This window comes from Eurypyga helias, unplaced genomic scaffold, assembly GCF_000690775.1.
Source record: "Eurypyga helias isolate BGI_N326 unplaced genomic scaffold, ASM69077v1 scaffold23346, whole genome shotgun sequence".
NCBI classification, from domain to species: Eukaryota; Metazoa; Chordata; class Aves; order Eurypygiformes; family Eurypygidae; genus Eurypyga; species Eurypyga helias.
Genome location: NW_010255203.1, coordinates 1 through 26,843, shown reverse-complemented (window position 1 = coordinate 26,843; position 26,843 = coordinate 1). Strand labels below are relative to the sequence as shown.

General features: G+C 39.4%; 1 protein-coding gene across 1 annotated transcript; it reads right to left on the bottom strand.

Annotated features, from left to right (window-relative positions):
• Window positions 1-523: 523 nt before the first annotated feature.
• LOC104510874 (alpha-actinin-2-like) lies at window positions 524-26,474 on the bottom strand (the record flags this gene model as incomplete). Its single annotated transcript, XM_010153262.1, has 3 exons — window positions 26,370-26,474; window positions 1,890-2,004; window positions 524-643 (listed from the first exon to the last, which is right to left on the bottom strand). Coding segments are annotated over exons 1-3 (340 nt in total), but the record flags the coding sequence as incomplete, so codon positions are not given.
• Between the last annotated feature and the right edge of the window lie 369 nt (window positions 26,475-26,843).

Below are 26,843 nucleotides of genomic sequence, written 5' to 3'. Positions count from 1 at the left end.
GCTACCATAATTTCTTTTGTTCCCTCTCTTAACACTACATCTGAATTTTAGAAACACAGCTGCCAGGCACAGTAGGTCCCAGCCACCTGGTAGTGATGTCATTCTTCATCCTGCCTGGGTAATATACCCTAAAGATAAAAAAAAAAGATCCAAGATCGGAGAAAGCACACCCTAGAATCCAACCTAATTTCTAAAGGAGAATATTTTCAACAATGTAAAGGAAAAAAATAACACTCTGAAAGAAATCATTAGCTGAACACCCACTGAAAGACAGACAACTCAGCGTAACCTTGGAGATAAACTAATCTTAGAGGTCATTTATACCACTATCCCTCTCCAGGCATCCACAAATTTCCCCCTCTCATCCTTTCAGAGACACAGGTCAGCCATCAATATTAAGGGTTTTTTGAGGCACTCGTATATAGAGAACAACCCGCGCAGTTTGGCCAGTGGTGTCTGTCAGACTTTGTAGTGTGAATGCCTAGGACCTGAGTAAGGTGCATTGTCAAGCTCTGTCACGTACCTTCTGCACCGATTGACACAAGTTTCACTCCTTTGCTGGCAATATAATCCAGAGCTTTGTTGACATTAGCAATTTTATGGAAGCGCATCTTCCCTCTGTCTGGTTTCGGTAGTCTTTCCCCTGCAGAATAACAAATTTAATGTGTTTATTGTGACATACACCTGGCTACAGACACCACCCAAGTGATCAGAACTCAAGACTGTATGTGCCCTGAACACTGTCTAAAAGTTAGCAGTTATTTTAACAGCTGTATTTCTGAAAGAATGTCAAATGGCTTTGATCAAAACCCTGAAGAGAAATGTTGAAACACCTGACTGAGATCTTTCTGATATAGCAGCAAAACCAGAGTAAATTTTTTATGTTTGCCCTAAACATCTGGAAGATATGCAAGTGCTTCCTGCTACTCGACTTATGGTTCATTGCTACTGTCTGTGCTAGAGTAGCTGGTTATTAAGAAGGCAGGCTGTTCTCAGACCTCATTAACCCTACCTGCCTGACTGTAAAGAAGGGCCAGGCTCTATCCAGCAGATTAGCCATAGCATCCTTCCACATCTGACCAAGAGCAATGGCTTTTAACCTCATCCAGTACAGCAGAGCAGCTGATTTCAGAGCATAGGCTGATGTGTTTGAATGAATCTTTTCAAGTGATCACAAAGAATGATTTCTGAAAATATGGCTCTCCATTTCATGAACAGTGATCATCTGAAGATCTTCCTTCCCCGCTGTAATCTCCAGCAAAAATGTAAACTGTCGTTTTTATAAATATGTCTTTAATATCTTCTTGCCCTTTTTCACCTTTATTGTGTGTCTGTAACTAGCTATTCTCATTCAGGGGCGTTCTGAGCCTACTTTAGGGACTGCCCCTCTGAATAACACATAGAATGGTAGTTCACATCAGTTGGTCTTGGATGTTGCACCCTTCTGAAAAATGAGACCTTTTACTTGTGACTAAATACTATTCTAGTTTTATTTTAGGCACTCACTTTTGAAAGCATTAGTCCATCCAATAAAGTCATTAAAAGCAAAGCAAAACTTTCCTAGTATAAGTGGAACAAAATGAATTTGTAACCTAAGTGTAAAGGCTTTTTAATTGTTAAAGACCAAAAACATGTCCTCAATTTTTGTGGTTTGTCCAACAACACTGTGATATCCTGGAACACAAGCACAAACCACCAGATTTTGGAGATAAGGAAAAAGCAGAGATTTTTCCCCCCCTCCCTTCTGTTTTACAGTGTGTTTCATCTTTCACTTTTAACCCTACTTAAGATTTTGTGTTCGCTGTTTTGGATTGTTAACAATTTTTGTGCTTTTAAGCATGTTTCAGTTAGGATGCTGTAAAAACATCGCCAACTTTATTTTAGCCAACCTGAGATAACTTCCAAGAGGAGCATCAGTTTGAGGCCGTTTCTGAAGTCCTCCTCAATGTTCTCAATCTGCGTGCCTGCCTTCCTGAGGTGGGAATTGCACCAGGCTGTAAACGTCTGTAACAGAAGTTAAAATGAAACAAAAAAAACCCTTAGCAACAAGGCATTTTTCAAAACAACTGCTAAGCCAACTGAGTAAACACTGTATCTGAGATTTTCACTACTGCCCTAGAAATTTGGATGTCCAACTCCTATTCATTTTCTACATGTCACTGAGTCCAAAATTCTTATCCCAGATGTTCGTGGTTGCAAAGAATTGCTTTTTTAGAAACAATATTGTGCTAGATTATGCTCATAAATACACCCCCCCAAAAGATATACACATAAAGGCAAAATTTGTTTAATCGTTATTACAACGGTTAACATTTTATGAACACATAATTTTATGTTGGGACTTATCCATTACACATTCTTCCTGAAAATAAAGTTTGATATGGTATAAGGGAAGCTGTGTGACAGTAAAATGTAGACAATAACAAGCAGAGAAGCAAAAACTTCTACCTGAAGTTCATGCCACGATAAACAGATTATCCATGTCGGGGACAAGTAACATGCATTTCTCACAGGCAGAAAGTTGTGAGAACACCCTGTAGGAACTGAAGGGAGACTACACAGCAAGGATACCAGCTAAATTGCATCAGCTCCTATTTGTAACTACAGTGAAAAACAGAATGCCTTTTAAAGACATAGACAATTAGAATGGATTTGAAAGTTTACAATAATTCAAGTGCAGAAATTTCACATTCGGACTCTGCACTGTCTGCCTTATGAAGTGTTTTATTTTTAAAATGTGTCATAGAATTTTCAGAAAACTAGCACGACTTCATGAAACACAGATGCAAATACTGAAGTCTGCAGGGCGCAAATGGTCACAACAGCAACCATGAGCATTTCTCTCCCCATGGAGACCAATCAAGTCTGCTTTTACTTGCAGAGATGACAAGCAGAACTAACTGCATGAATGTAGAGAGGTCATATACACATTACCTTTGGTATAAATGAAATAAAGACAAGGGCTACATAAAACTGAGTTCTTAAAGTTAGTCGTTTTTCAAATATCCATTACTTCTCAGCCTTCAGACAAGTCTTCCTTGCTTTTCAGTGTCTTTTTAGATCTATAAAGCAAATTTGCCTTTACTATGCATTTAACACTAGGTATATATAACAAGGCCATACATTTTGGTAAGTTAGACTTCTGCTACTTAAAACCGCCAAATATTTGGAATTCCACTTCTTTTGCTATTTAAAATTACCAGCATTTTAAAAACATTTAATGTAAACAGTTGAAAAAATAAAATACATCCTAAATCCCTGCTGTCAATATGAAATTTCCTTTGGCCTTTTCTTTTCTTGACTTTCTCTGATCTCTTAGAAACACAATAAGGCAGGCCAGTGGATGATGGCAAAACCTTTCCCTGGAACTGAGTCTTGTAAATTCTAGGCAGGTTTCATACTTTACCAAGATATGGAACAAATTTTCAAAAATGTTCTGTTCTTAAAAATGCAACTTTCTATTAAAGAATAACATTTTGATTGTTGTTGGGATTGACTCAATTTATGTGAAGAATTTATGTGCAGTGTGCTCTTTTCTCAGGGCTCCCACAGTGACAAGGAGCAGCTTGCTGAACTTCAGTTTTATCGTCTTCTCCTTTCTAATTGAATCGATTGAAAAGTAAGAAGCACTATTAATACGGGGGAGCTGTGCAGGGAAATCCCTAATTCTAGATACCCAGAGAAAGGAGAGAGAAGACAGTATTGGAAGTGGATCTGAGCAGAGGTTCTGCAGACCTCCAGAGGAGGAGTTGCAGGTAGCAGCATAAGAAAGTCCTTCTATGGGCAGATGGAGATAAGCATGGCTGCAGCCGAAGCATCTCTGCAAATACATTTTAATAAACGGCTGTTAGCTTGAAAAACAGGCATTCAGGAAAGTAAAACATTCCTCATTTAAGGTAACCAGCTTTAATGAACTCATGGGAGACTGGAAACCAGAGTGTGTTTAGCATCACAACAGAGACACTAGGCACCTCTGCCCTCAGGGCTCGACATGATGGAGTCTTAGGATGGTATTTGGTTTGGATCATTACAGAGTTAGAATCTAGTTTATAAGACTAAATTGTCTGCCTCAAGCAGTATCTTGTTCCAGTGATTAGCATCTAAAAAGGCTTAACAGCACATTAAGTCGTTTGCAACTACTAAAAACTGTAACAAGCATCCCTGGATGGAACAATATTATGGTAATATAACATCAAAGCTGAAAGCACTCAAGGTGAAAGCACGTGAACCTTTCATGGCAATTTGGCAATAAGCATTAGAAAGCTGACCCAGGAAATGATTGAGCCTTTCAGGAATTAAGCTTAAGTGATGGGCATGTGCTTATCTGCAGACATCACTGCAGTTTGTAGAACTGTTCCAAGCATACCATGCTAAACTCAAAGAGAAGTTTGGAGGACAACCTCAGCCATTTCCATCTCTTACACATTTATGGTGAATGTTCTGACCTTGTACCACTCAAGTAAATGAGTGCTCCCGATTTTTCGTTTAATTGAGAGCTTAATGGCATTGACCCAGCCAGCCAGGCAGTCTTAAAATACAGATTCCTACTGTGAAGAAGGCTACTTCTCACTTAGTTTCTACGGAAGAAATGGAACCTGGCACTTCTTAGGTCAGATATGCATATACAAGCATATGATCAATTCAGAATCTTGTCCACCTCTAGTCTCACTGTGCTCCTCTACTTCACCTCTACAACAGCTGATTAAACTTACTGGATGCTGCACTGATATATACAGAACAAATTTTATACAAAGATGCCAAATTTTTCAAATAGTTTAGTTTCTCTTGAAAGAGTATTTTTATGGCACTGCATTTGCTGAAAGACAAACAAATTGAGGCACAGAAGATAGTGAATATTGGCCGAAAAATTAAAAGCATATACTGGATTATCTTCTCTATCTAGAATAAAAGATTTAGATCTTTTACCTAAACTACAGTTTCTCCGAGCTTTCTGTTTTACTAGTGCACCAGGTCATGAAATGGTGCCACCCCTTCTTGACAGTTGTCTTGTGCCTCATGGGAAGTGTCACTGCAGTGCATTACAGCAGACTCATGGCATGTGGCTTCATAGCTTGTTGGCTTGCTTATTTTCCTGGGACTAAACATTATTATAGGGACACTACTTAAGGAAGCCTTCACTGCTTTTCAGTGATGCAATCCATAAGGGACTGTATTAAGGCTACGGCAAAGCATCACTTGCAAATTTTAACAGTTTCCACAATCCACATGTTATTTAACTGCTGTTCTATTCCTATTGCATGCCACTTGTTCTCACTGCTTTGGCTTTAGCTAACAGTTCTATTCACAGTTATTAAGAAACAATTCAAAGCACGTTTAAGTCCTGGAGATCAAGATACAGCCAGCACATAGTACCCTGCAAATTTGTAATCCACTGGGATTAAAAAGATATTAAATGACTTAGACAAAGCAAATTCCTTTTTCTGCTGAGCTGCACGGCACATTTCAGAGTATCAGATTGCCCAAAGAAACAAGGCAGGACTGAAGGCACCAAGCTGAATACCAGAAGGGATACAAATAAGTGCCTAGAAAGCTAGACATTTCTTTTTAGAATTTATTTACCGTAGGTGGCTCTACAAATTGAAAAAAAAAGGAAAAAAGAAAAAAGAAAAATCCTTCTTTCCGAGGTTCTTAACAGAAAAGAAACTCTGCTGACATTCTTAGCGATAAGAGACCACAGAAGAGGGAATGCCGGGCAGGAAGCCAAACAATTTTCAGTCCCACAGGTAAATGTTCTCTTAACGCACTATTTATTATCTCCTGCTGTCACAGGTCTATTTTGGAAAATCTATCTCTAGAAAAGGGAGTGCTGTTTATGTTCTATGCCCACTTAGCCTCACCATGAAGACTGCAAATAGCATAGTCTCCATAATTTGGATTCATAGATCTGTGATAGCAAAGTGTGTCCCTGGGAGGGGGAGTGAGGGGGGTGGGGGTGGGAAACACACCACCAACCCACACCTTCCCTGGTAATTTACACAGGCCACTTAATATTATAAGCACTCGGCAAGTAGAATAATTGCAATCAAGGGATAGAAAAAGGACACATCCATAATTAACTATCAACTGCAGCTAAAGACAAAAAATAACAGGGCATGCCTGCTCTGTGTTGCAAGTATTTTTATACATACACAATGAAGGGCATGCTTTGATGGAAACAGTGGTATTTCTGAGAGCTGAGTCGTCCTACACCTCTGAGAAAGCCCACACATGCTTTTTACATGGGTGCCATGATAACTTACTTTTGATAGTGCTTCAAAGCCAGAGAACAAGAAAGATGCTATAGTAACAAGTTTCATATGTGACTGTGATAATAGGGATAAAGAGAATTTAGAAAGCACCAGGTACCAACCTCTCCAATACTGTTACCCACCAGAAGGTCACAAGACAACTCGTTGCACCTGCTGAAGATACAGGGCAAGTTTCTAGTTTGGCACTGACAGTCCAAAACGTACGACACCAAAACAACAGGAGAGCTTGCATGGGGGTAGGTACAGGGGATACAATCCACAGGTTCAGGAAGATTTATTCATTTACACTCAGAACTGAAACTGAGAAGAGGATCCAGCCCAATAAAGGACTGGAAACCCATGTCCTTTTTAGTACATTTTTATCTCAACGAAGTTAACACTGATATTCATGGCCTCCAACTCAAATCAATTTTTGTCTGCTATAATACTTACTTAAAAACCAGTATTAGACTTTAAAGGGCATGTGTCTGCTTGTCTGTGCCCCTACCAGAAAGGCTACTGGACCACAAGCCATTTGGGTTTTATGTTTCTAGCCTTTCTATAACATTTACAGAAGAAAATATATACAAAATCCAATTTTAACCTATGAAAGTTATGAAAAATACTGCATTAATAGGAAAATACTTCCTGGGCCTTTTAAGTAAAGTGGAAGCATAACTCATCTTAAGTGGACCTTGAACTTTAATATCCAGGGCAGAAGAACACACTTGTAGAAAAATAACTTCAAATAGAAACATTCTACACATTTGTTTATATACGCTATACCCTAATTATCTCAGTCTCATAGGGTTGTTTCTTAAAAGTCTGCTTTATTGCCCTTCTTCTAAAGTATTTTTCCTCTCTGCTTGTGCTAGCTGAGGGTCTTCATTACTTCTAGGCTAAATGGGATGCAGTGATTCACTCTGTAGTTATACGGAACATTACTGGGCTCTGAGCACATGGCAAGGGTGTTACAAAAAGAGCTCTGCCAGAACATTCCCATTAGGCCAGACTGAGGTTTCCCCTTGAAGAATTGCCCATCTGTCTGTTATCTGTGTTTTAAAATATAAGTTGTGAACCTGCAACATGATCTCCTAGCTCCAGTGTCCATACAGTGTTCTAACAACTGCAGTATCAGGGATTTTCTCCGGGCTTGGGATACAGTCTACACTGGCCCTCATCCTCTTAACTTTTAATTCTGCTCCCAAAAGAAGGGGCATGAAGGTTCCAAACAGCAGAAAATTGCACAGTCTTTATAAACTAGCTTGAAATGAGCCAATGACTACACACAGCATCTTTTAGATGTTCCTAGAACATCTAGATCAGCTGCACACGTAGTATATTAGGTGCATGAGTACATTTTTATGAATTGAAAATAAATAAAATCTTACATCTGTCTTGTTGGTTTCAACTGTTATTAACTGTCCTCTTGTTCTTATTTCCCCTTGCAGCGGAAGACTAAATGCACTGGTACATGATAGTAAAATAACTAGAGTAACTAACAGGAGAGGTGGTTCACCCGGCAGAACTTGATCATGCTAAAACACTTGGTAGGCAAAGTGGGATTTTAATACTGATCACAGCAGAGCACAGCAGTAACTCAAAGGAAGCACAGTGAAAGCACAGTGAAGGATGAAACAAAGTCTAAGGTAGGGGAAATGTTTAGCATGTTCCAACAAATCATTCAAAGGAAACCCTCTAATCACAGGGAGTATGGCAAAGCCAAGTTTCTGGGAACAACAGAACAGATACAGAACAGCCTCAGGAAGGAAGTTAGTAGAAGCTCCATCACAAGGTCCCTAAATCCAAAGCTGAGGAAAGCCTTCCCTGCTCCAGCATATCCATCCATATAGGTGAACATATAGTGTCAGAGATAGGCTCTGCACTGTCAGCAGATAGGCTCTAACTAAGAGAGCTTCACCCCAGTTCCTTAACGTTATCCTTTGCAGGAGACGTATTCCAAGGGATGCGTTCACCCCACAGGACACTGCACATTGTGCCTGCATGGAACTGCCTGGGGAGACCTCAGTCCTTACAAAGCAGGTGGTCTAATCCTCTTCGAGTCTATTTTTTTTCTTTCCCAGCACTGAATGACTGCAAGGTCTGTTTTACCGTGCACACTATTAACAAAACAAATAAAAACAGAGCATGTAAACAACCTTTCAAGAATAATTTGGCAAGGCTGAACCCCGAGAAACATCAAGATGATCACTGAGACTTTTGTTACAAAGTGAGTGACATTAGTTCTTTATTTTAGAGGAGAAAACAGAGAAAGGTTAAGTTGTCCCATTGTTCTAAAATGGAAGAAAGCTCAGCAGGCAGCAAGATGTATGGGAAACTCTGTATGGGTCACTACATACACTGTCCTCGTCTCAGCCTTTTTTCTTATGGGAAGAACATGACAGCAAGGAATCACAGAATGGTTTGGGTTGGAAGGGACCTTAAAGACCATCTAGTTCCAACCCCCCTGCCATGGGCAGGGACACCTTCCACTAGACCAGGTTGCTCAAAGCCTCATCCAGCCTGGCCTTGGACACTTCCAGGGACAGGGCATCCACAGCTTCTCTGGGCAACCTGTTCCAGTGCCTCACCACCCTCTCCGGGAAGAACTTCTTCCTGATATCCAGTCTGAACCTCCCCACTTTCAATTTAAACCCGTTACCCCTTGTCCTGGAAGGAAGGAAGATAAGACTTTTCACAAAGTCTTTGGAGAGGCTAAAAGAGTTAAAATACTGCAAGGTTTATTAGGAACAGGCAGATACTATCTTTATTGGATCACCTGTAATAGCTGCAAAAGACAGGGAAGTTTTCAGGCATATAAGCCCATCTTTACATGTGAGAGAAGCATCAGTCTTAAGCATGAACATTTGGGTATACCTTCAGACAACTCAGAACTTGGATGGACCGTTGGTATAATGCTACAACAGCTCTATTCCCTGAAGGAAGCTTCTTCCTTCCTCACTACTGTTGATGACACCTCGCATTTATGAAAGTTTTACAGCAGCAGGCATCTTTGTGACCCAAATGTATAAAACTTCTCTGAATACATGCAGTGCCACAGTGTTGTCCACTTGCATATTTTTATTAGTTTAAAATATTTCTACCTATTTTAAATGTATTTTCAATCAGTAACATTGATATTTTAGAAGTAGGAACAAGCAGTGGTTAAAATCCCATTTGAAACTGAAAAGTGTTTAGGATCTGTAGTACAATTTTGGTCTAATTCAAGAATCACTCAAATCAGAGAACCCTGCTCAGAAAAATAAAGCAGAAATAAAAGAGGCAAGAATCCAATTAAAAACTTAGTAAAAGCCTGTGCTTGGTTTTAACTTGCATTATTAAAACTGCAAGATATCCTTAGCAATTCTTATCTTTACAATATTACTGCAACCTACTCAATTTTTTTAAGGTGGAGGAATTAGAAAGACAAAGGAACTGTCAGGAAAAAAAGCCCTGCTGTCTACTTCTGGTGTGTTCTTTTAATTCTGAATGTTTTTAAACACGTTCCTATCACTAAACAGACCAGAGCAACCACATGTGGTAAACTCAATACTAAAGGGAGAAACTCAGCCTTATAGGTGATAAAAGGTTAGGTTTCCACACAGAAGTGGGAAACGTAGGCAATTAGCATCAACTTCTGCAGAATCCAATCTTACATTTAAAAAAATAAACTTCCAAGGACAAGCAAGCAAAACCTTATGTTGGGCTAGCTTTCTAAGCCTGCACTTAGGCACAGGGATGTCCTCCCCTCATGGTTTTGCCTATCTAAACTCTAGCCATCCATCCCAGTTCTACGAGTTAAGCTAGAGTATTTTAAGTCCTCCCACCAGGACTACAGAAGCAGATCTCTTATGTCATGTACCTAAGCTGGTTGCAACAGCAGAGCAATATTTATCGAAGAAAACTAAACACAAAACCACGTGAGAAACAGAAAGCGTGTTTAGCGAGTCAGAGAGTTTATTGCTACTAATGGTGAGTTATAGCTCACTATTAAGCAGAAGGTCTTATTAAGTATAATCTGTAGGAATCTGCCCTGAACCATTTCCTATCCCACACTTTACTTGTTTAGATGACAGGATAGCGTATGCTTATAACATTTGAATATGACAGCAAAGTGATGGGTCTGTAAGCATGTTTTGCAAACGAGGTACATTTCAAACTAATCTTGAAAGATCAGTGAAGCAACTTGAAAATAGCTGATGCAGATTAGCCAGAAGACTGAAGTACTGCCCTTCCCCAGTGATAAATAACTGCCAAAACACAGGATGAGAACTAGTGGCAGGGCAGTAGCACTGAAGAGGAAGATCTGGGAATAACAGTGATCACAACCTAACGTGATTCAAAAATGTCATGTTGTTTTAAAAGGCAAATACAACACTGGAATGTCTATGCAGAAGAATGATGTATCAATATCCGAAGTATTTCTTCCAATCTTCTCAATGCTAAAAAAAGAGCACTACCTCATATTCTAATATTGTCCCTCTTTTAGGCAAAAAATTCAACAAGAATATGGACCAGTTGGATAGAATCCACAAAAGAGCCATGAAAATAATGACATTCTAGAAAACTTCATCTATGAAAAATATAGAACCATTGGGCTATGGGCTGGTTTAATCATGAGAAATTTGAAGAGACATACCTGTCTCAAGCATTTAAGAAGCCACAACAGAGAAAAGAATAAATCAGTTCTCCGTCTTCACTGAAGACAGAGCTTAAGCTAGACAGTCATGAACTTAAACAACGAGGAAGATTTATCTAAATGTCTAACACTAGAAGCAGTGAAGCACTGGAAGAGGTTGACTGTATAGATCTAGAATCCTTGAAGATCATCAAGAACAAGTTGGATAACTGTGTCAAGAACAGCATGAACATATTTGCTTCTGCCCAGAAATAGGGAAATGGACCAAATGCTATCACAGATTCCCCAAGCCATACTTGCTATAACGTTCATGGAGGATTACCATTCTAATTGACATCTACACTGAAGTCTTGAAAAGCGAGAATAGGCAAGGTGACTCCTTTTCCTTCCAGATTCTGTTGTAGAGAAGCCCTAAAACTTAGGTAAATATGTTATCCAAAGACTGCAAAATAAGAAGTCATTGAGCAGAAGACAATTTTTTTAGAAATCCAAGCACTTGGCATGCAACAGATAGCTGTAAATTCTGTTTCTGAGAGGGTGTTTTTCCTGTGGTGATCTTATTTTCATATGACCCCCTAATGTCCCTTAGCAAAAATAAATATAATACTGGAAGAGATTTGTTAGGGAAACTGGAGAAAAAGGAAGTAGAAGGGTGAAGACAGAGAATAATAAAGAAACAAAGATGAAGAAATGTTACAGGCAGAGTGAAAGAGGATTCAAAGTCAACAGGCAGAAAAGCATTCATGGAAATTTAAACATAAGCCAAAGTAAAATGAAAGTGGATCCAACGATTGCTTCTATGGGTACAAACATTTCCCAAGGTTTGTCTTATGATCCTGGAGAAGAAATCCTGATATCTGTGTTTTCTCCTCAACTTTGCAACAACCTTGAAGTCATTTAAGACAGGAATTAAAAATGGGTTTATTGTCCTAAATTCTGAGCATTTTATGATCCATGATTTCTCATAGGGGACTATAAACCTTTTAACAACAACGGGAGCAGATGTTAGCCAGAGCCGAGTACTTTAAAGTGTCCCACTTCTGTATTCAAGGATAATGAGAATAAACCCCCCATATCCCACAGCACTATTTGGGGGGAAAATTCACTACTGCTTCTGAGGTGCTCAAACGCTACCCTGAAAAAAAAAACTAATAAAGAAATAGCATTGAGAAAGATTAGAAAGTTGATAAAACTATAAATATCTTGTAAAGAGCGAACTGTAAAATTAATCAAAACCAGAACTTATTGTGAAGAGATGGAAAGCAATACATAACAGATACCAACATCCTCAGCATCTGTTCTTAGTCAACCAAAGTTAATTCTATGTTTAAAAAAAATCACAGCTGTTTAGCATAAACCAGTTACCTACTACTGCAAATCTAGTTGCATGCTAGTTAGCCTCCCCTCCTGAAACTATTAGTGCATTATGAAATGTGCCAGCCACTTTGGTACGGAGCAAGAAGTCACTCAGGGAACTGTTAAGAAGAGCAACGACTGTGAATAACCCCACAGATGCAATCTGAGAAAACATTTTCACATACAGAAATTGTTTTAGCTTTCACCTCTAGTATGAAAAGTCACTGTCTCAACCTCTCACTCATAAGGTCAGTTTTGGGCACCTCCAGTGAAGCTGCCATTTCTGGTGGTTTAAATGATGGGGACACCTGTCCCTGCGAGAGCTAAACTGAGAGTACAACTCACCTCATAGACATTACCAGACAGACTGCGTGCGCTAGCAACCTTGTCACTTACTCACCTGGCCTGGGTTCAAAACACTGACCTAAAAGTGAAAGGTTCCCCCCAATGCGTGGAATGCCACGCATTCCCAATCAATAAATTAAAGTCCATCTTCAGTACAAGGTTATCTTTCGTCTTGACTTGGGCTGCAGGAGCTGTTAGAATATTCTGCTCAGAAGGCTTTGCAATACTCAGACTTGTAATTAATATTGTCACCACCTTGCTAAGCAGTGACAAAGATCAAGGTTTTGCAAGTCAGCTTTCCCTTGGATGTGTGAAGGACTACTTTTGCAGCATAGTTTGTTCCTTCACATTATATGTGTGAATCTGAAAAAAGATGTTCTCCAACAGCATCCAGGCAACACTGGATGCTGTTGTCCAAATGGCACCGTCCGGTCGCTCTACAGCCGCCCTGTAATGCAGAGCAATCCCCTGCGGTTTGCCATGATCTTACTCTCTGTCTTCCCTCCTCCTTCAATAACAATAAGCATGGCAGAATTTACAGTTACACACTACCTCTCAGAGGCCTCTACTCTTTTTGCCTTTTAAGTAAACCAACAGGTATGTTAATACCTTGTCATAAAACCAACACCTCTGGAGTTTTTTTATTACATTTCAATTTTGAGCATTATTGAGCATTATTGAGCATATTAAAATGCTCAAGGCACAAGATTAGTACTACAGAATGGTAAAGAAACAGTATAATCTGTGAAGTAAACATAAAGTTCTCAAATTACTAACAAATTTCTGCATTATAACAGCTCCCATATTAAATTGCCTTCTCCAGTAAGAGTGAAAAAACAGACAGTCAGTAAAGACTCAACACTGGAGTCCTTACTCTTCACCAGCTTTTTGTACTTCTTTCAAGCATTCAAACTTCTTTACACGTCTGTCCAAAATCTTCAACCCACAGTGCAGGTGAAATGTAAATATGCCTCACAGATTGAGAGTTTTAAATGTTGAATTAGGAGGGCTGCGTTCACCTCTAAAATCAAGGGATTGTGCAGTATTTTACAGCCGCATGTACATTTTGCAAATTTAAAATGCTGTAGAAAGTGAAAGAACTTCTACTTCATGAGCCTCAAAACCCAAATACTGGTGAAGAAAAGTATTTCTGAAATCAAGCATATTCAGAACACAGTTCTTAAATGGGAGTAAAGCTTTAAAAGCAAAACCCCAAACAAACAAACAAAAAAGGGCTAATGCAACAATATAAAGTTTTGAATAACCTCCTTTTGGACAATGGCTTTTCTTTTCAGATGTTGACTTTGTATTTCCCTTGAAGGAAAAGTTTATGGAAATGTTGATCTCTTTCTCTATTGAAACAGGCCATATGGTTTCTAGCATTTAATAATTTAACAATTTACAGATCATGGTGGATTTTTTTTTTTTTTACATGCAATACTGCCAAATTTTGCTCTCCAGAACGTCTCCTGAAATCTGCAGAAATAGAGAAGCATCACCCACAAGGACCTGTGCCTTTGTGATAGAGACACAGCACGTCTGGGAGTACACAGCATCCAGACTGAACCTCTGAGGACTGCCAACGATTTGCATGGCACAACAGTATTTTCCTCTAATACAGTAACCTAACTTTGGAGCATACGAACCAAATATTCTCTGTTCTCTGTTCCAATATACTGCACTTTGCAGAGCTTGAATTTACATCATAAAAACAGTATCATTACAACATTGCTACCTGAAGTAGTATGGCTATAGCAACTAGTATCTTACACAGCATTCTGCATCACTTCACAGCCCAAACCTACAAATAAATCAGTTCACGTCCAGTTGTCAGAGCATTAAAATAAGTTTGACACTACACTGCACAAAGTTGAGTGCAGCTAAGAAATGTTGTACACATTTTAATAAAACCTTTAATGGACTCTAGCATGCAAAAAAGTGCATCTTGGCATTTATATAGAAATATATATTCATAACTCAAATTGCTGTCCAAAACAGACATGCTTGCAGAGCATGTAGTGTGTAGGTTCTGTTAGAAACTCCAATGTACTTATGCATGGTCCTAAACATGTCTCTCTCATGCACCCTCTTCTCTTGCTCTCTAGAAGTTTTTAGATAGAGGTCTTAGGTGAACAAAATCATGACCACTCCTGATACTTCAGGAGGCAGACTCAGTTAAGGGAACGGGGAGCTATTTGCATTCTGGTGCTTTCTGGATCAATGCTGAGCAAAGTGCCATTTGGGAGGTCTCGCTGTAAGCACTAGTTTGACAAAGAGCTGGATCTAACTACTGAAAACCTAAGAAACACAAGGATAGAAAAAGCTATTTAGTATGTCATGGGACCAAAATATCTAACAAAAAGTTAAACTGTTAGAGAGTCAAAAGAAATTCACTCATTTCCACATGGCTCAGGAAGAGCTAATTCTGGAGAACCACCTTCCATGCTCAGCATTTCTGCTTTACAAGACCAATAAACTAGAAGGCATCTTTAAAAAAGGATTCACAGTAAAAGTGTCAACAGGTTTGGATGGAACTGTTTTAGCAATGATAAAAGGTTTGAAACTAGCCATTTTTCTCTTTTTTTCTCTCCCTTTATATTCTTTTCCAACCAGACAGTCATCATTACAGAACAAAAGCATAATATCCATTACATTTGCCTTTCTCTGAGGAGAGTTAAAAACAAAGTACAGGTCATCCAAAAAGGGTCTTGAATGCTGTGGTGGATCTGCAAGGGACAGATCTGCAGGTGTGCTTTAACAGTGAAGTCTATGACCTTTATAATACCTGGGGCTTTCTCTCAAGTATATTCAGCAAAGAACATTCATTACCACTACCCTATCAGTGCCAAATGAACCTACTTATAATGAGAGCGTATCTCCTCTTCTCCTTTCCAGTCTCAGATCCTTCCTCCAACACCTGTGCCCTACAGCACTCCTCTGGGTTTCCCAAGAGATCCTGAGCTATCACAGAGTGATGGCTAACACTTTTGTTTCAGCAGATACATATTTAAATGACCAAATACTATTCAGGATGAGATGAAAGAATCATTCACACCTTAGAGTATGGAAGGAACTAAAGGTATGCCTTCTGGAAATAGAAGGATTAATTAAAGTAGGCTAATCCAGGATTTAGTTGACTGGATTTCCAAATGTCTTTCCCTTGCTTTCTCTGTTGATTTTCTTCACCATGCTATCTTTATCCACTAATTATATACTACACTGCCAGGTGAGTAAGGAAATCCATTATAATTTGGTCAATACAGAGAGGGATAAAAGTATGTTTCATATGTTCCTGTCCAATTTATCAGCATTCTTTAAAACACTTCCATAATCAGAAAAGCATGTCTTCTGATTGACAAAGCCAAAACAGATTTTGAAAGCTTTTTCAATTCCACACACACATCTTTAAGTCCCTGACACCAATAAATAATGGGAAAAGTATGCTGTCACATCGCAGGATATTTACACAGTAAATGTTGTCTTTGCACTCTCACGTAGTACATCTGAAGATCATCAAATCCAGTTTTACTTGTAATCTAAAATAAGGATTCAGTTGAGATTCTTACAGAAAGGAAAACCTCATGCATTCATTCCCAATTATGCAACAAAAAGCTCCTCTGTAGCATATATGCCAGGTTACACCATGCAGTAGTTCTCAGTACAAAGAGTATATAATCTGCCCATGTTCATTTCAATTCATTTCATGCTTGTTTCAAGAATCTGGGGGTTTTAAGTTAATTTGGTAGTTTCTGCTGTTAAAGGTACTACGCAAACCTATTGGGTTGATTTTTTAAGCTCTAATGTTGTGGGTTGTGGGTTTTTGTTTTTTTTTTTTAATGAGGCATTAGCTGCAGAGTAACATTTTCTAAAACATTTAAAATACCCTGTAAGACAGCAGACTCTCAGAAAAACTCTGGAGCTCCTAACAGATTTTTAGTGAGACTTTCACTGAGCTTTTCTTAAAAACAGATTTAAAAGCGAAACATTACTTGGGACCTTTGGATGGCTTGATTATACATGAATATTAAATCTAACTTTCTCCAGCACCTAGCTAGGAACAGATGGGTAAATAACCCACAGTAATGGCTATAACTGCTGAAAGCATAGGAGTCTGTGTTTTAGACAGTCCAGTGTTTGTGACAAGCGCACTGCTCTGTCAATTAAACACACAGTTCTTTGTACACAGCATATCTATTCTTAACAGGAGCCATACTGGGACTTGTGCTCAGTCACAAAAGTGAAGGCTATAAACAAAAGGAAAGCAAGTAAACTTCAGCCTCATGGATGGTGTTTGGTTTGTCTTTTAATATCAATGCCAGATAGATAATATGTGCCTTATACATAATATATACACGCACAGCTATAGCTGCTTGTGGGGCTGCACTGCCAACCACATTACTGAAATGCCTTGGGATTAAAAAGCAGTAAGAATAGGGAGGGTTGCTTTGAGTTACTTCAATGATGTGGTATACAGCAGCAGATCATTGTACCAGCAAATGAAAGGGAGTGGAAATCTATGGGTAGGAACAGAGTCCAAAGGGGTCAGCTGCTCTGCCAAAGAAGATGCATGGTGGAACTACACTCCAGAGTCCAGCTGGAGATGAACTTAAGATTACAGAGGTTTTCCATAGCCTACAGAAACTGCTCCAGATGAAATAATAACCCCAGAGCTACACAATCATTTATAGGGTTTTTTCATTTGTATTTTGTGCAGATGGGTACTAGTTGTCTTCATATTAAAGAGTTAATTTTTGCAGGAGTGAAAAGCTACACTGGTGACAAGATTAAACATAAAACGGAGTTAAAAAAAAAAAAACAACTTAATGCTACATGGTTAAGCTTTCTGTGAGTGCCAAAATAGCACGCTGATTTTCAGAGGTGCAAAATAGACAGAAGTTCCTCCTGACGTCAGTGGAAATGCTTGGGTGTTCAACACCTAAAAAAATACGAGTGTTTCCTTGGACGCTTAAGGAATCAACACAGATGCTAAGTTTAGACCAAGGCAGTCACTTTCTGCAGGCTCCTGCTATGGCAGTGGGGGTGAGCAAGGCTTTTCTAAGGGGCAGTCCAGAGTAGAAGCCATGTGCTCTAAATTAGGTTCTGCTAGTTATCAAAGTAATGGATGGCTGGACTGATTTTGCTTACAGGTTTTTGAAGAAAATTAAGAACAAGCATCAGATTCCAAGTTGCAGGGATTCTGACAGTTAAGAGCAGCTGGGAGGAAGCATTTGAAGTAAATGGAAAATCTTATACCAACTACAGTAAACCCTCTGCACTTTCATCTGCAAAGCCAGCACACAGGTATTACCACCACTATATTGAAGATGAAGACATGGACAAAGTGGTATGCCCTTAAAATTCAAAAGCAGAGAAAACTGGGACCAGACACAGGGGCAGCAGTGCCCATTCCTGCACCTAGGACATAAATTCAGGACAAATTTTCTCATCTGTGTGCAGACACTGAAATTGAAGGTCACCATATACAAACTAACTAAACATTAGACAGACAGCTCTCAGCTTCTGCTTCCCTCTGGACAAGCCTTCTACAGAAGGAAGTGCATTTCCACAAGCTACCATTTCAAGTGGGACGCTTTGCAAAAAGGAGAACATTCCATTTAAGAGTCTTCTACCTCTGTCTTCGCAGATGCTCTGTTCCTGCAGAGCAGTAACACTTGCCCTGTAATCCTTTCACAGCAGTAGTTTGAGGATTACTAGGACCGTGCTGTCTTGATCTGTATGGAAGAGTTACTTGTAGAGCCAGCAGGAAGAACTACTATGGAGTATGTACAGAAACCACCACAGAAGGCTATCATAACACTGTGTTTGTTGGTTAAATGACATGGGAAGAGGTAATGTGCCTCTTTAAATACATGACCAAATTTTAACAGGTAGAAAAAGAGCATTGTGTACCATCTGTACAGTTATGATCAATTTTATGCATCACATCTCTCAACATGAGGCATATTTGAACCAACAAATCCAATGATATTATAAGAACAAACGTCACACACCCCTTATCGCAGCATTTCATGAAATGTTCTTCAAACATTGAAGACTTGAAAATCACTTCAGACTACTAGGAATGAAATTTAATTTAGAAGGAAATGGAATGCTCAATGTGAATATATTCTCCTGGTGCTCAGCTGAGAATAAAGAATGCATGCCATAAAAGACATATTCAGCCAGAGTCAGCAGCTTCCCATTGCTCACAGTAGAGGAATACCCCATCAGTTGCACATTGTTTATCCTGACAATTTGGGCTCAGAAGAAATTATGCTTGGCAGCAAAGCCATCCGGAATAACTCAACTTTGCCAGCTGCGTAAGCACTTGTATTTATTTGCTTGCAAGGATATAAAATAACATGCAGGAGGGACATCTTTTGACTTGGAACAAAGCTAAACAGCACAAATTCCCATCTACTTCTATTTCACTGACATGTTTCTTCCTGCATCATATCCACCTGTGTTCCAGATACAAATCCAATGCATTGTTCTGTAAGCAGGCTCTGCAGTACAACTTTTAAAATACTACCAATATCTATACAGTATTTACCATTCACAACTAAAGGAAGCCCTAATGCTCCGTCTCACTGAAATTAATTCAGTAGAACTGTACAGTACAATATGAAAATTACTACTTCAACATCATTACATAGATCAGAATTTATGTAACAGTGATTAAATTTATGTTAGGCATGCAGTATCTGGTTTTTTCCATCATAATGACGAAACCCCTTTTATCTTATTTGTAAGGGAAGTGCTTTAGTAGAAGATTTTGAACTGTTACCTCATTGGCGAAAGGAGCCAAAATTCAGCTTGCAGAGCTGTCTTAGTTTGTTTTGGAAATTGGTGATGCAATCATGATACTTTCTTACTGGGATTCATTAGTTCACAGAACATAGCTGAGCCCTGCTTTTGCTTGCACAGGGCTACAAATTGTGTGAGTGTGGCTTCCCTATTTACTACAGTCTCAGGGCTGAAGACTCTCAGTGGTCTTCCAAGCAAAGACCTCCCATGACTCTCTTTTCAGCTCTCCAGTGATCCAAACACAGATTCATGTCAAGACGCAGACCTCCCACCCCCAAGAGAATACAGCAAAGTCAACTGCTTAACACACAGCTTTCCTCTAGCTCTTAAACACCTCGGTTGCAACTTATGGAAACCCACTTAGATCCACACTTTCTTCCAATCCTTATTGTCTTACTAATTGGACCAGCGTATCTGCATACATTTTACTATACAAATTTCAGGGGAGGCTGTGGAGTGTGAGTAGGAGGTAGCCTTTCCTTCCCAGTACAAAATGGTTTATATAATTTGTTTTGATAACCATACAGTTCGGTTGCTGGCAGATATTTGGGGGTGAGTGGCAATTAACAGCTGAATTGGGACAGTAGGAATTACCCATTTGACAACACTAACAAAAAAGCATACAGAGCCTAGAATAGGTCAACATTGAGAGGGTCATTTGAGTTTAAATAGATATTGAGTAATATATTGATTTCTTGTACTTAATAATAAAACCTTCACATTCAAAAATGCTACCTCCATAAATGCCCCTAGTTAAGTGAATTTCATGATAACTTTCTTTGAATTTTCCTTCATATACCAACACCAGGGTATTCAGGGCCCTCTTTAGCTGCACACCTTATGACAGCTTCCAAGACAAAATATGAACCACATTGACAAAATATGAGCGTTCCACTACCCTTTCGGCATGCTCCTCTCAAGCACCGTTCCATGCAAATAACATCAGCAAGAGGAATTTAACATGTTACTATTTTAACAAGCACTAATCTCTCTAGAGGCCAATTGTACAGAACAAGCCATAAACACATCACATATTTCTATACAGAGTCCCTCTACCCTCATGACAACTCTCTATAGGACTAGAGAAGCTGCAACTCCATGTCATTCTCTTGCATCAGTGTCTGCTATTCAGGACAGCTACAGTATATGCTGAAAAATCAAGACATGCTGTGGCAGAAAAAAAAAAAGACCTTTTTTTGACTACCAGGTTCTGAGTCTGATCCTACATGGGGCCATCTACCACTGAGAAGGTCCCTTAAAGAGCACCCAGGATTTAAGAGGAAATGAGAGATGTTTTGTGTGTGTTTTTAATACTAGAGGTCTTAGCATCCACAGTTTGAAAAGAAAATTATCACCTGGAAAAGAAGCATTTGGCCTTGGAGTGCTGAAATTCATGTTACCATAAGGCACACTCTGCACCTACAGTGCAGCGTATGTATCATTTGGCAAGACACTGTTCCACAGAAGACAGTCATAGTACTGGTTGAATACTATGAATTGTTTGAAGTAATATAAAATCCTGCATTTCAACCTACAGAATTACAGAAAACAGTCATAGTACTGGGTGAATACTATGAATTGTTTGTAGTAATATAAAATCCTGCATTTCAACCTACAGAATTCCCAAGACACCTATGTCATCCTAATCCTATACATAAAAGGTAAGGGAGGTAGAGAATTGCAGCAGGACTCAGTGTAGCAGAGGAGTTTTCCACTGACTATCATTCTGCTTTCAACTCCAGAGGATCTTCCTCCTAGCAAATTAAATCTCCTTCTGAAATCAGTCCTAAAGCTACTCAACCCAGGACCCTCCTCTTCAGAAGAAATATCCAACTAGTAACAAGTAAGTACTAGGAATAAGTAGTGAGAAGGCTGATAGTATCTTAGGAAGGAGTGTACCTTTTGCCTCCCTCACCCCTCCTACTTTTGCTGCCAGTTCTCATCCAGACCTTGTTCTTGTTGCTCATTTGCAGAGGGGAATCTCTGTGCTTTCTCAACAGTCCCACTGCCATTCCACGTGGGTAAAATGTGGCATCTCATTAAAAGCCCTCAAGAGATGTATGGTTTCTTTGTGTGCTATAAAAGCTTAACCCCAAGTCTGATTATTCAAGGAAAGAATGTTGCATCGTCTAAAACAAAGACCCCACCCCACCCCAAACCCTAACTTTGATTATTTCCAGATAATCTCAGTAAAAGAGTAAGACCTAGGCTGGAATGCCCTGTACACACTGTAGATATTGCTATATTCTCCATGACAATTATTTCTGGAGCCTCTAAGTCCCCGAGGAGTGGTTCTACAGTACTGAACTTTGCTGATGGTGTCCAGCCTCTCCTGCCAGCTTTCTTCTGCCTTACATTTCCTTTTCATTCATTCAAGCTTGGTTATTTCTCTCCTTCTCTTCCTGGTTGAAGAATTAAGCTGTTTCCTTTCACTGCTTCATCTGTCTTCTCACTTAGCAATAGGCTTCTTCCAGGAAGAGATTTCTGATAAGAAATCAGAATCCAGCCATAGAAGACCACACAACCTTCAGAGTGAATCTGGGACACTGACTGTAACTCTATTTATAGATGCTGAAGTCAGACTCAACACAAGGTCAATTTCTCTTTAAGGCTACAATGAACCTCTCAAATCTGCTGAACTTAATGAAGTTCCAGCAAAACTAGAAAAAGGAGGGTATTGTCCATAATTCATAGCCCTGGTAGCTTCTTCCAAATAATCTGCCATCCATGCGGCTTACAAATGCATTTTTTTATTTGCAAGGACAACAGGAGCTGTGTTACCAGTCAAAGGAGGTAATGCAGATAAATCCTTATAGGTCACACTGAAAATGTAATCTGGTATGTACACTGACATACCAGAAGACACAGCTTCTTCCCTGAAGAACCTTTTCCAAAGTCCTTACTCACACACAGCATTCAGTGTCATCAAGAAGGTTTGCATTCACAAAGTCAAGGTAAATAAATATTCTGAGACTTGTTTATTTCCAGTGTATAAAAAAAAAACCCACACATCAAAACAGTCAGAAATTGCACTGACACTTACATTAAAACCCTTCTGCATTAACAAAGTCATGGCATCAGGGCCATACAACAGCCTAGAGTAAGATCATTCACCTGTCACAACATCAGTAAGGCCAGGAGTATTGTTTCCAATTCTTGGTTTACAGGTTAGTGCAGCAGTGTCAGAGACAGATCTGAATGACTGGAGAAGAAACATGACATGTGTGGAGCCAGTTTAGTGCTTTATAAAACAACTGCCCAAAAAAAAGTCATCACACCCGTTTCACAACCTTGAGATCTCTTCTCTGTCCTAAAGGCTGAAGACCTCCTTGAAAAACTAACAAGCCACATTTCATGCCAAAGTTTCAAAAAGCACACCCCTCTTAGAAAGTATGTCTAGCAAAAGTTACAAATAAGGAAGAGCACTGCTTAACACACAGCTCACTAAGTAGCATTGGCAGTTACACATGCTGCAACAGCATAGTATGTCTGCACATTGAGTAGCGTCATTGAGCTTAGTTTCCTAAGCTAAGGACACTGCATTTTCCAGTGTTCCTTGTAGTTACACTCAGATACATACTGAAAGGTCTGTGGACTTTGCTGATTTTTCTTCTTTTTTGGAAACTTAAGAAATAAATTTATCACGGAGAGAAGAGATAGCAGGTTTTAAGTATTCCATCATGAGCTACTATGGTTTTTATTTCCACTCCAGTCCAGCAGAGTAGGTTCGGAATGACAGACTAGCTAATTACTAGTCCGGCATGCCATAGAACCAACCACTTGCATCTGCTGTGAGAAGTACCACTGATGTCTTCTTCCTACTAGTGGGAAAACTGAGGTCTGAGGTGAGCAGAACTCTGAACTGCTTTTTAAGCACACGTGGCCAGTGGAAATGTACTGGGTCAAGCAGCAGCTTTCAGAAGTTTCCAATCTCATTGTTCCCATCTACATGTTCAAAAGACACCAAGGCTGTAATTCCCTGATTAGTTCCTACTGAAGACATCATGTCTATCAAAAACACAAACATTTTTGTTATTTAGTCCTTTCAAAGTTCCTGCCTGAAATTGACAATCATATGATCCCATTTTTTACCAATAATGTATAATGCTGCAAGTGGTCAATTTGCTTTATCTTCTTGATTTCTTGATTTGACGCAATCTAAACGTTACCAAAGTTTTTAAATTGGTGTTCACATTCAGAGACAGAGCTGAGCTACTACTCAACCTCTTTTCCTATAGTGGACTTCATATTTATTCTGACATCTGCAACCACCAAGGAACCTGGATTACAGCAGACCGTAATACTCTATGAACCATGGTTATAATTAGGCGTCACATCCATTGTAATCCTATGGACGTCATCATGTGTTACCAGCATCTGTTGACAGATCTCATACCAGGCATATCACTGAAATGGCAAGTCTGGAGAGCGCAGCCCACAATAGAAACAATGGCATTTATTTTTGGTTTGTTCCAAGCCTGTCTAATAGAAAATATATGCTGCCAACTGCCAGGGCTCCGCTGAGATCACTTTTCAATATTATATTACCAGTTTGAATAAAGATCTGTGCCCATCAGTCTGCAAACTTCTCCTAATAAATGAGAAAATAAAGAAAGCACTTTTTGCCCCTGTCTTAGCACCAAAGATAGAAGCCTTGAAATTTTATGAAGTTTATTGGGCCTTTTATCATAAGAGTACTTATTTTTAATGTAATAATAAAATCAGACACCTTTCCAAGACAAGGAATGAGGATCCCCTCTCCTAAGTTTTATTTAAATGTGTTATCACTTCAATATTAAAAATAAGCCTTGGGAACTGGCAATGTACAGTAGTAAAGCCACAACCTCTCTACTTTATGGAAGTAAAGCAGAGTCTACTTTAGTTTACCAATGTGGAAACCCGACTTCTTGCTGAAGCGCTCTCTGTTTGGAGGAATGGAAGCAAAAAAATTGCTATGGGGACTTACGCTACTACCTGCTACTCTGTAATAGTCAACAGATTTACTGCAAATGTAAGAAAGTCTACAGAACCCAAGTTCTCTTTATTTTTTTGTCATTTGTCTGCATTGTAGGAAAACTGCATTAGAGTGCTGACTATCTAGTAACCTGACCATTATTTCTTTATTTTGCAAACAGCATTCTCCGAAATGCTGGACAACTGAATCCTCGTAAGATGTAACCATGACCTGTTACGGCTGCGCAGTTTCAGATCACTAAAACACTTCAGCACTAAGATAATTTCCATTTTCACTATAAAACATTAAAGAATAGTTCACCATTTAAAAAGAGTCAAATTAAAACAAATTTAAGTTGCATTCATCAACACTTGTGAACTGGTTAGGAGTTGCAGCAGCTGGTAGATCAAGAAAAGTGAACTTCAACCTAGCCCAGAGCTTCTCCCACTACACTCATATAGCAGGATGCAAACAGATGTGAATGCAGGAAAAGTAATAAAAACAGATAAAACCCCCAGAAGGAGGAAAGCTACAAGTAAAACCCGAGAGTCAAATATTTGCTCTACCAATTTTAATAGAAAAGCAAACCCATTGGCCCCAAGGATTCTAACAGCTTACTTTTATAGCTATACTTGTACAGCACAGCTTTTACAGAAGTGGCCAGGCTCTGTCATCAGATATAAATTAGCAACTTCTACATAAGTTCTTGAAGTGAGCTGCTCACCTATAGCAAAAAGCATATTCAACCTTATTGTCTAGTGTGCCATTTCTCTCTCTCTCCCCTGCCCCACCTTTTTTTCTTTTCCCCTCCTCATTCTTGCAACCAGCAAATAACCTTTTAATCCCAGATCTGTCAGCTGTAACTTTAACCTCACTTTTTACATTAGGAAGTAACATCAGGATAGATTCATAGACTGATTTGGACTGGAAGGGACCTTAAAGATCATGTAGTTCAACCGTCCTGCCACGGGCAGGGACAGTGTCTCTTACAATCTTTTACAGTATCTCATCTCCCTATTTTCCATATTCTGTTTAAACTCTGTGTTCTGAAATCAGATATTGCAAATATTACTGAAGTACCAAACCACTGATAAGACTGCTGACAGCATTATAATCTCTGCCTATGTTCTGAAAAGGAGCATGGGCAGTACTAGGTGGCATAATAGTTTTCTTAGACCTAAAAGATTAGAAGCACTTTCTACAGTGGTATATTCCAAGGAGTTTACGGACCTGTTTCTTCCCCAGACAGTGAATTGTCATGTAGGAACCTAATCATAAAATACAGTTTTCCAAATCTAGCCTGGATATATTTCTGGGCAATATCTTCCCTGTCAGGTCATTCAGTCAGAATTAACAGTAAACTCTAATCAGAGCCGATTTGCAGGATCACAATTTCAAAGTCTGCTCACAAAAATACTGCAAACTTTTTTTGCACACCAATTGCGAATTATCTCATTTGCCTCCCAGTTTATAATTGCAATTTACTGTTTTTGAATAGCAATCAGGCATACACATCAATTCAGTCTGCTTTCCAAAAGGAAGATCCAGGAAGTGAAGTTAAAAATTACTGAAATCTCTATCAACAACTGATACATAAATATAGAGGTACTGACAGATTTTTTTCAGTGCATTATAAATGAAAAAACTGATTCTCATAGTTTCGTCTTACAGCGGTTTCCAAAAAGTGAATGCTTTATTCTCAAAATATGGCATAGCTAATATATGTTATACATATGCTACATAAAATATGTTCTCTTACAAAATTAGAAGCCCTTACGGCACAGCGCTGGCAGTTCCAAATCCTAGAATCATAGAACGGTTTGGGTTGGAAGGGACCTTAAAGACCATCTAGTTCCAACCCCCCTGCCATGAGCAGGGACACCTTCCACTAGACCAGGTTGCTCAAAGCCTCATCCAGCCTGGCCTTGAAGACAGGCAGACAGATGCAGCACGGCAGTAAGAGTGGACATCAGTCCACACAGAAGCACATACACAGACACACATTACTTTATTTCCAGACCTTCCTTTGCTGTTTCTCCCATGCTGGGTCCAGGAGCAGGTCCCTGTCCCATTCTTCTTCTTGGGTCATGTATTCATCTTCTTCATAGTTGTAGGTGTACTGCATGTTTGTTTCTATCTGGTTCATGCTGTTCATGCTACCCGGGGATCAGCTTCAGCTGCTGTGGCTTCTACTACTTTTAAATAGATATATATTTTAGCTCAGTTTACGTGGGCTGTAGGTAGCAGTGCCTTTTTTCTTTCTTTTTTCTCTTTGTGCAAGGTGACAAGGAGCGAATATTGATGACTGCTGCCGAGAGCAGAGGCTGAAACTGCCAGGTAGGTGCTGACCTGTGGTGACTTTCCTTCCCTCCCTCCCTCTCTCTCTCCCGCCCTCCTTCCCTTCCTCTCTCGGCAGCGGCTGCGGGTGCCTGCGGCTGACCCTCCGGAGAAGCCCGGCGCCGCTCATCCGTGCGGCTTATTATCCCCGCCGCGC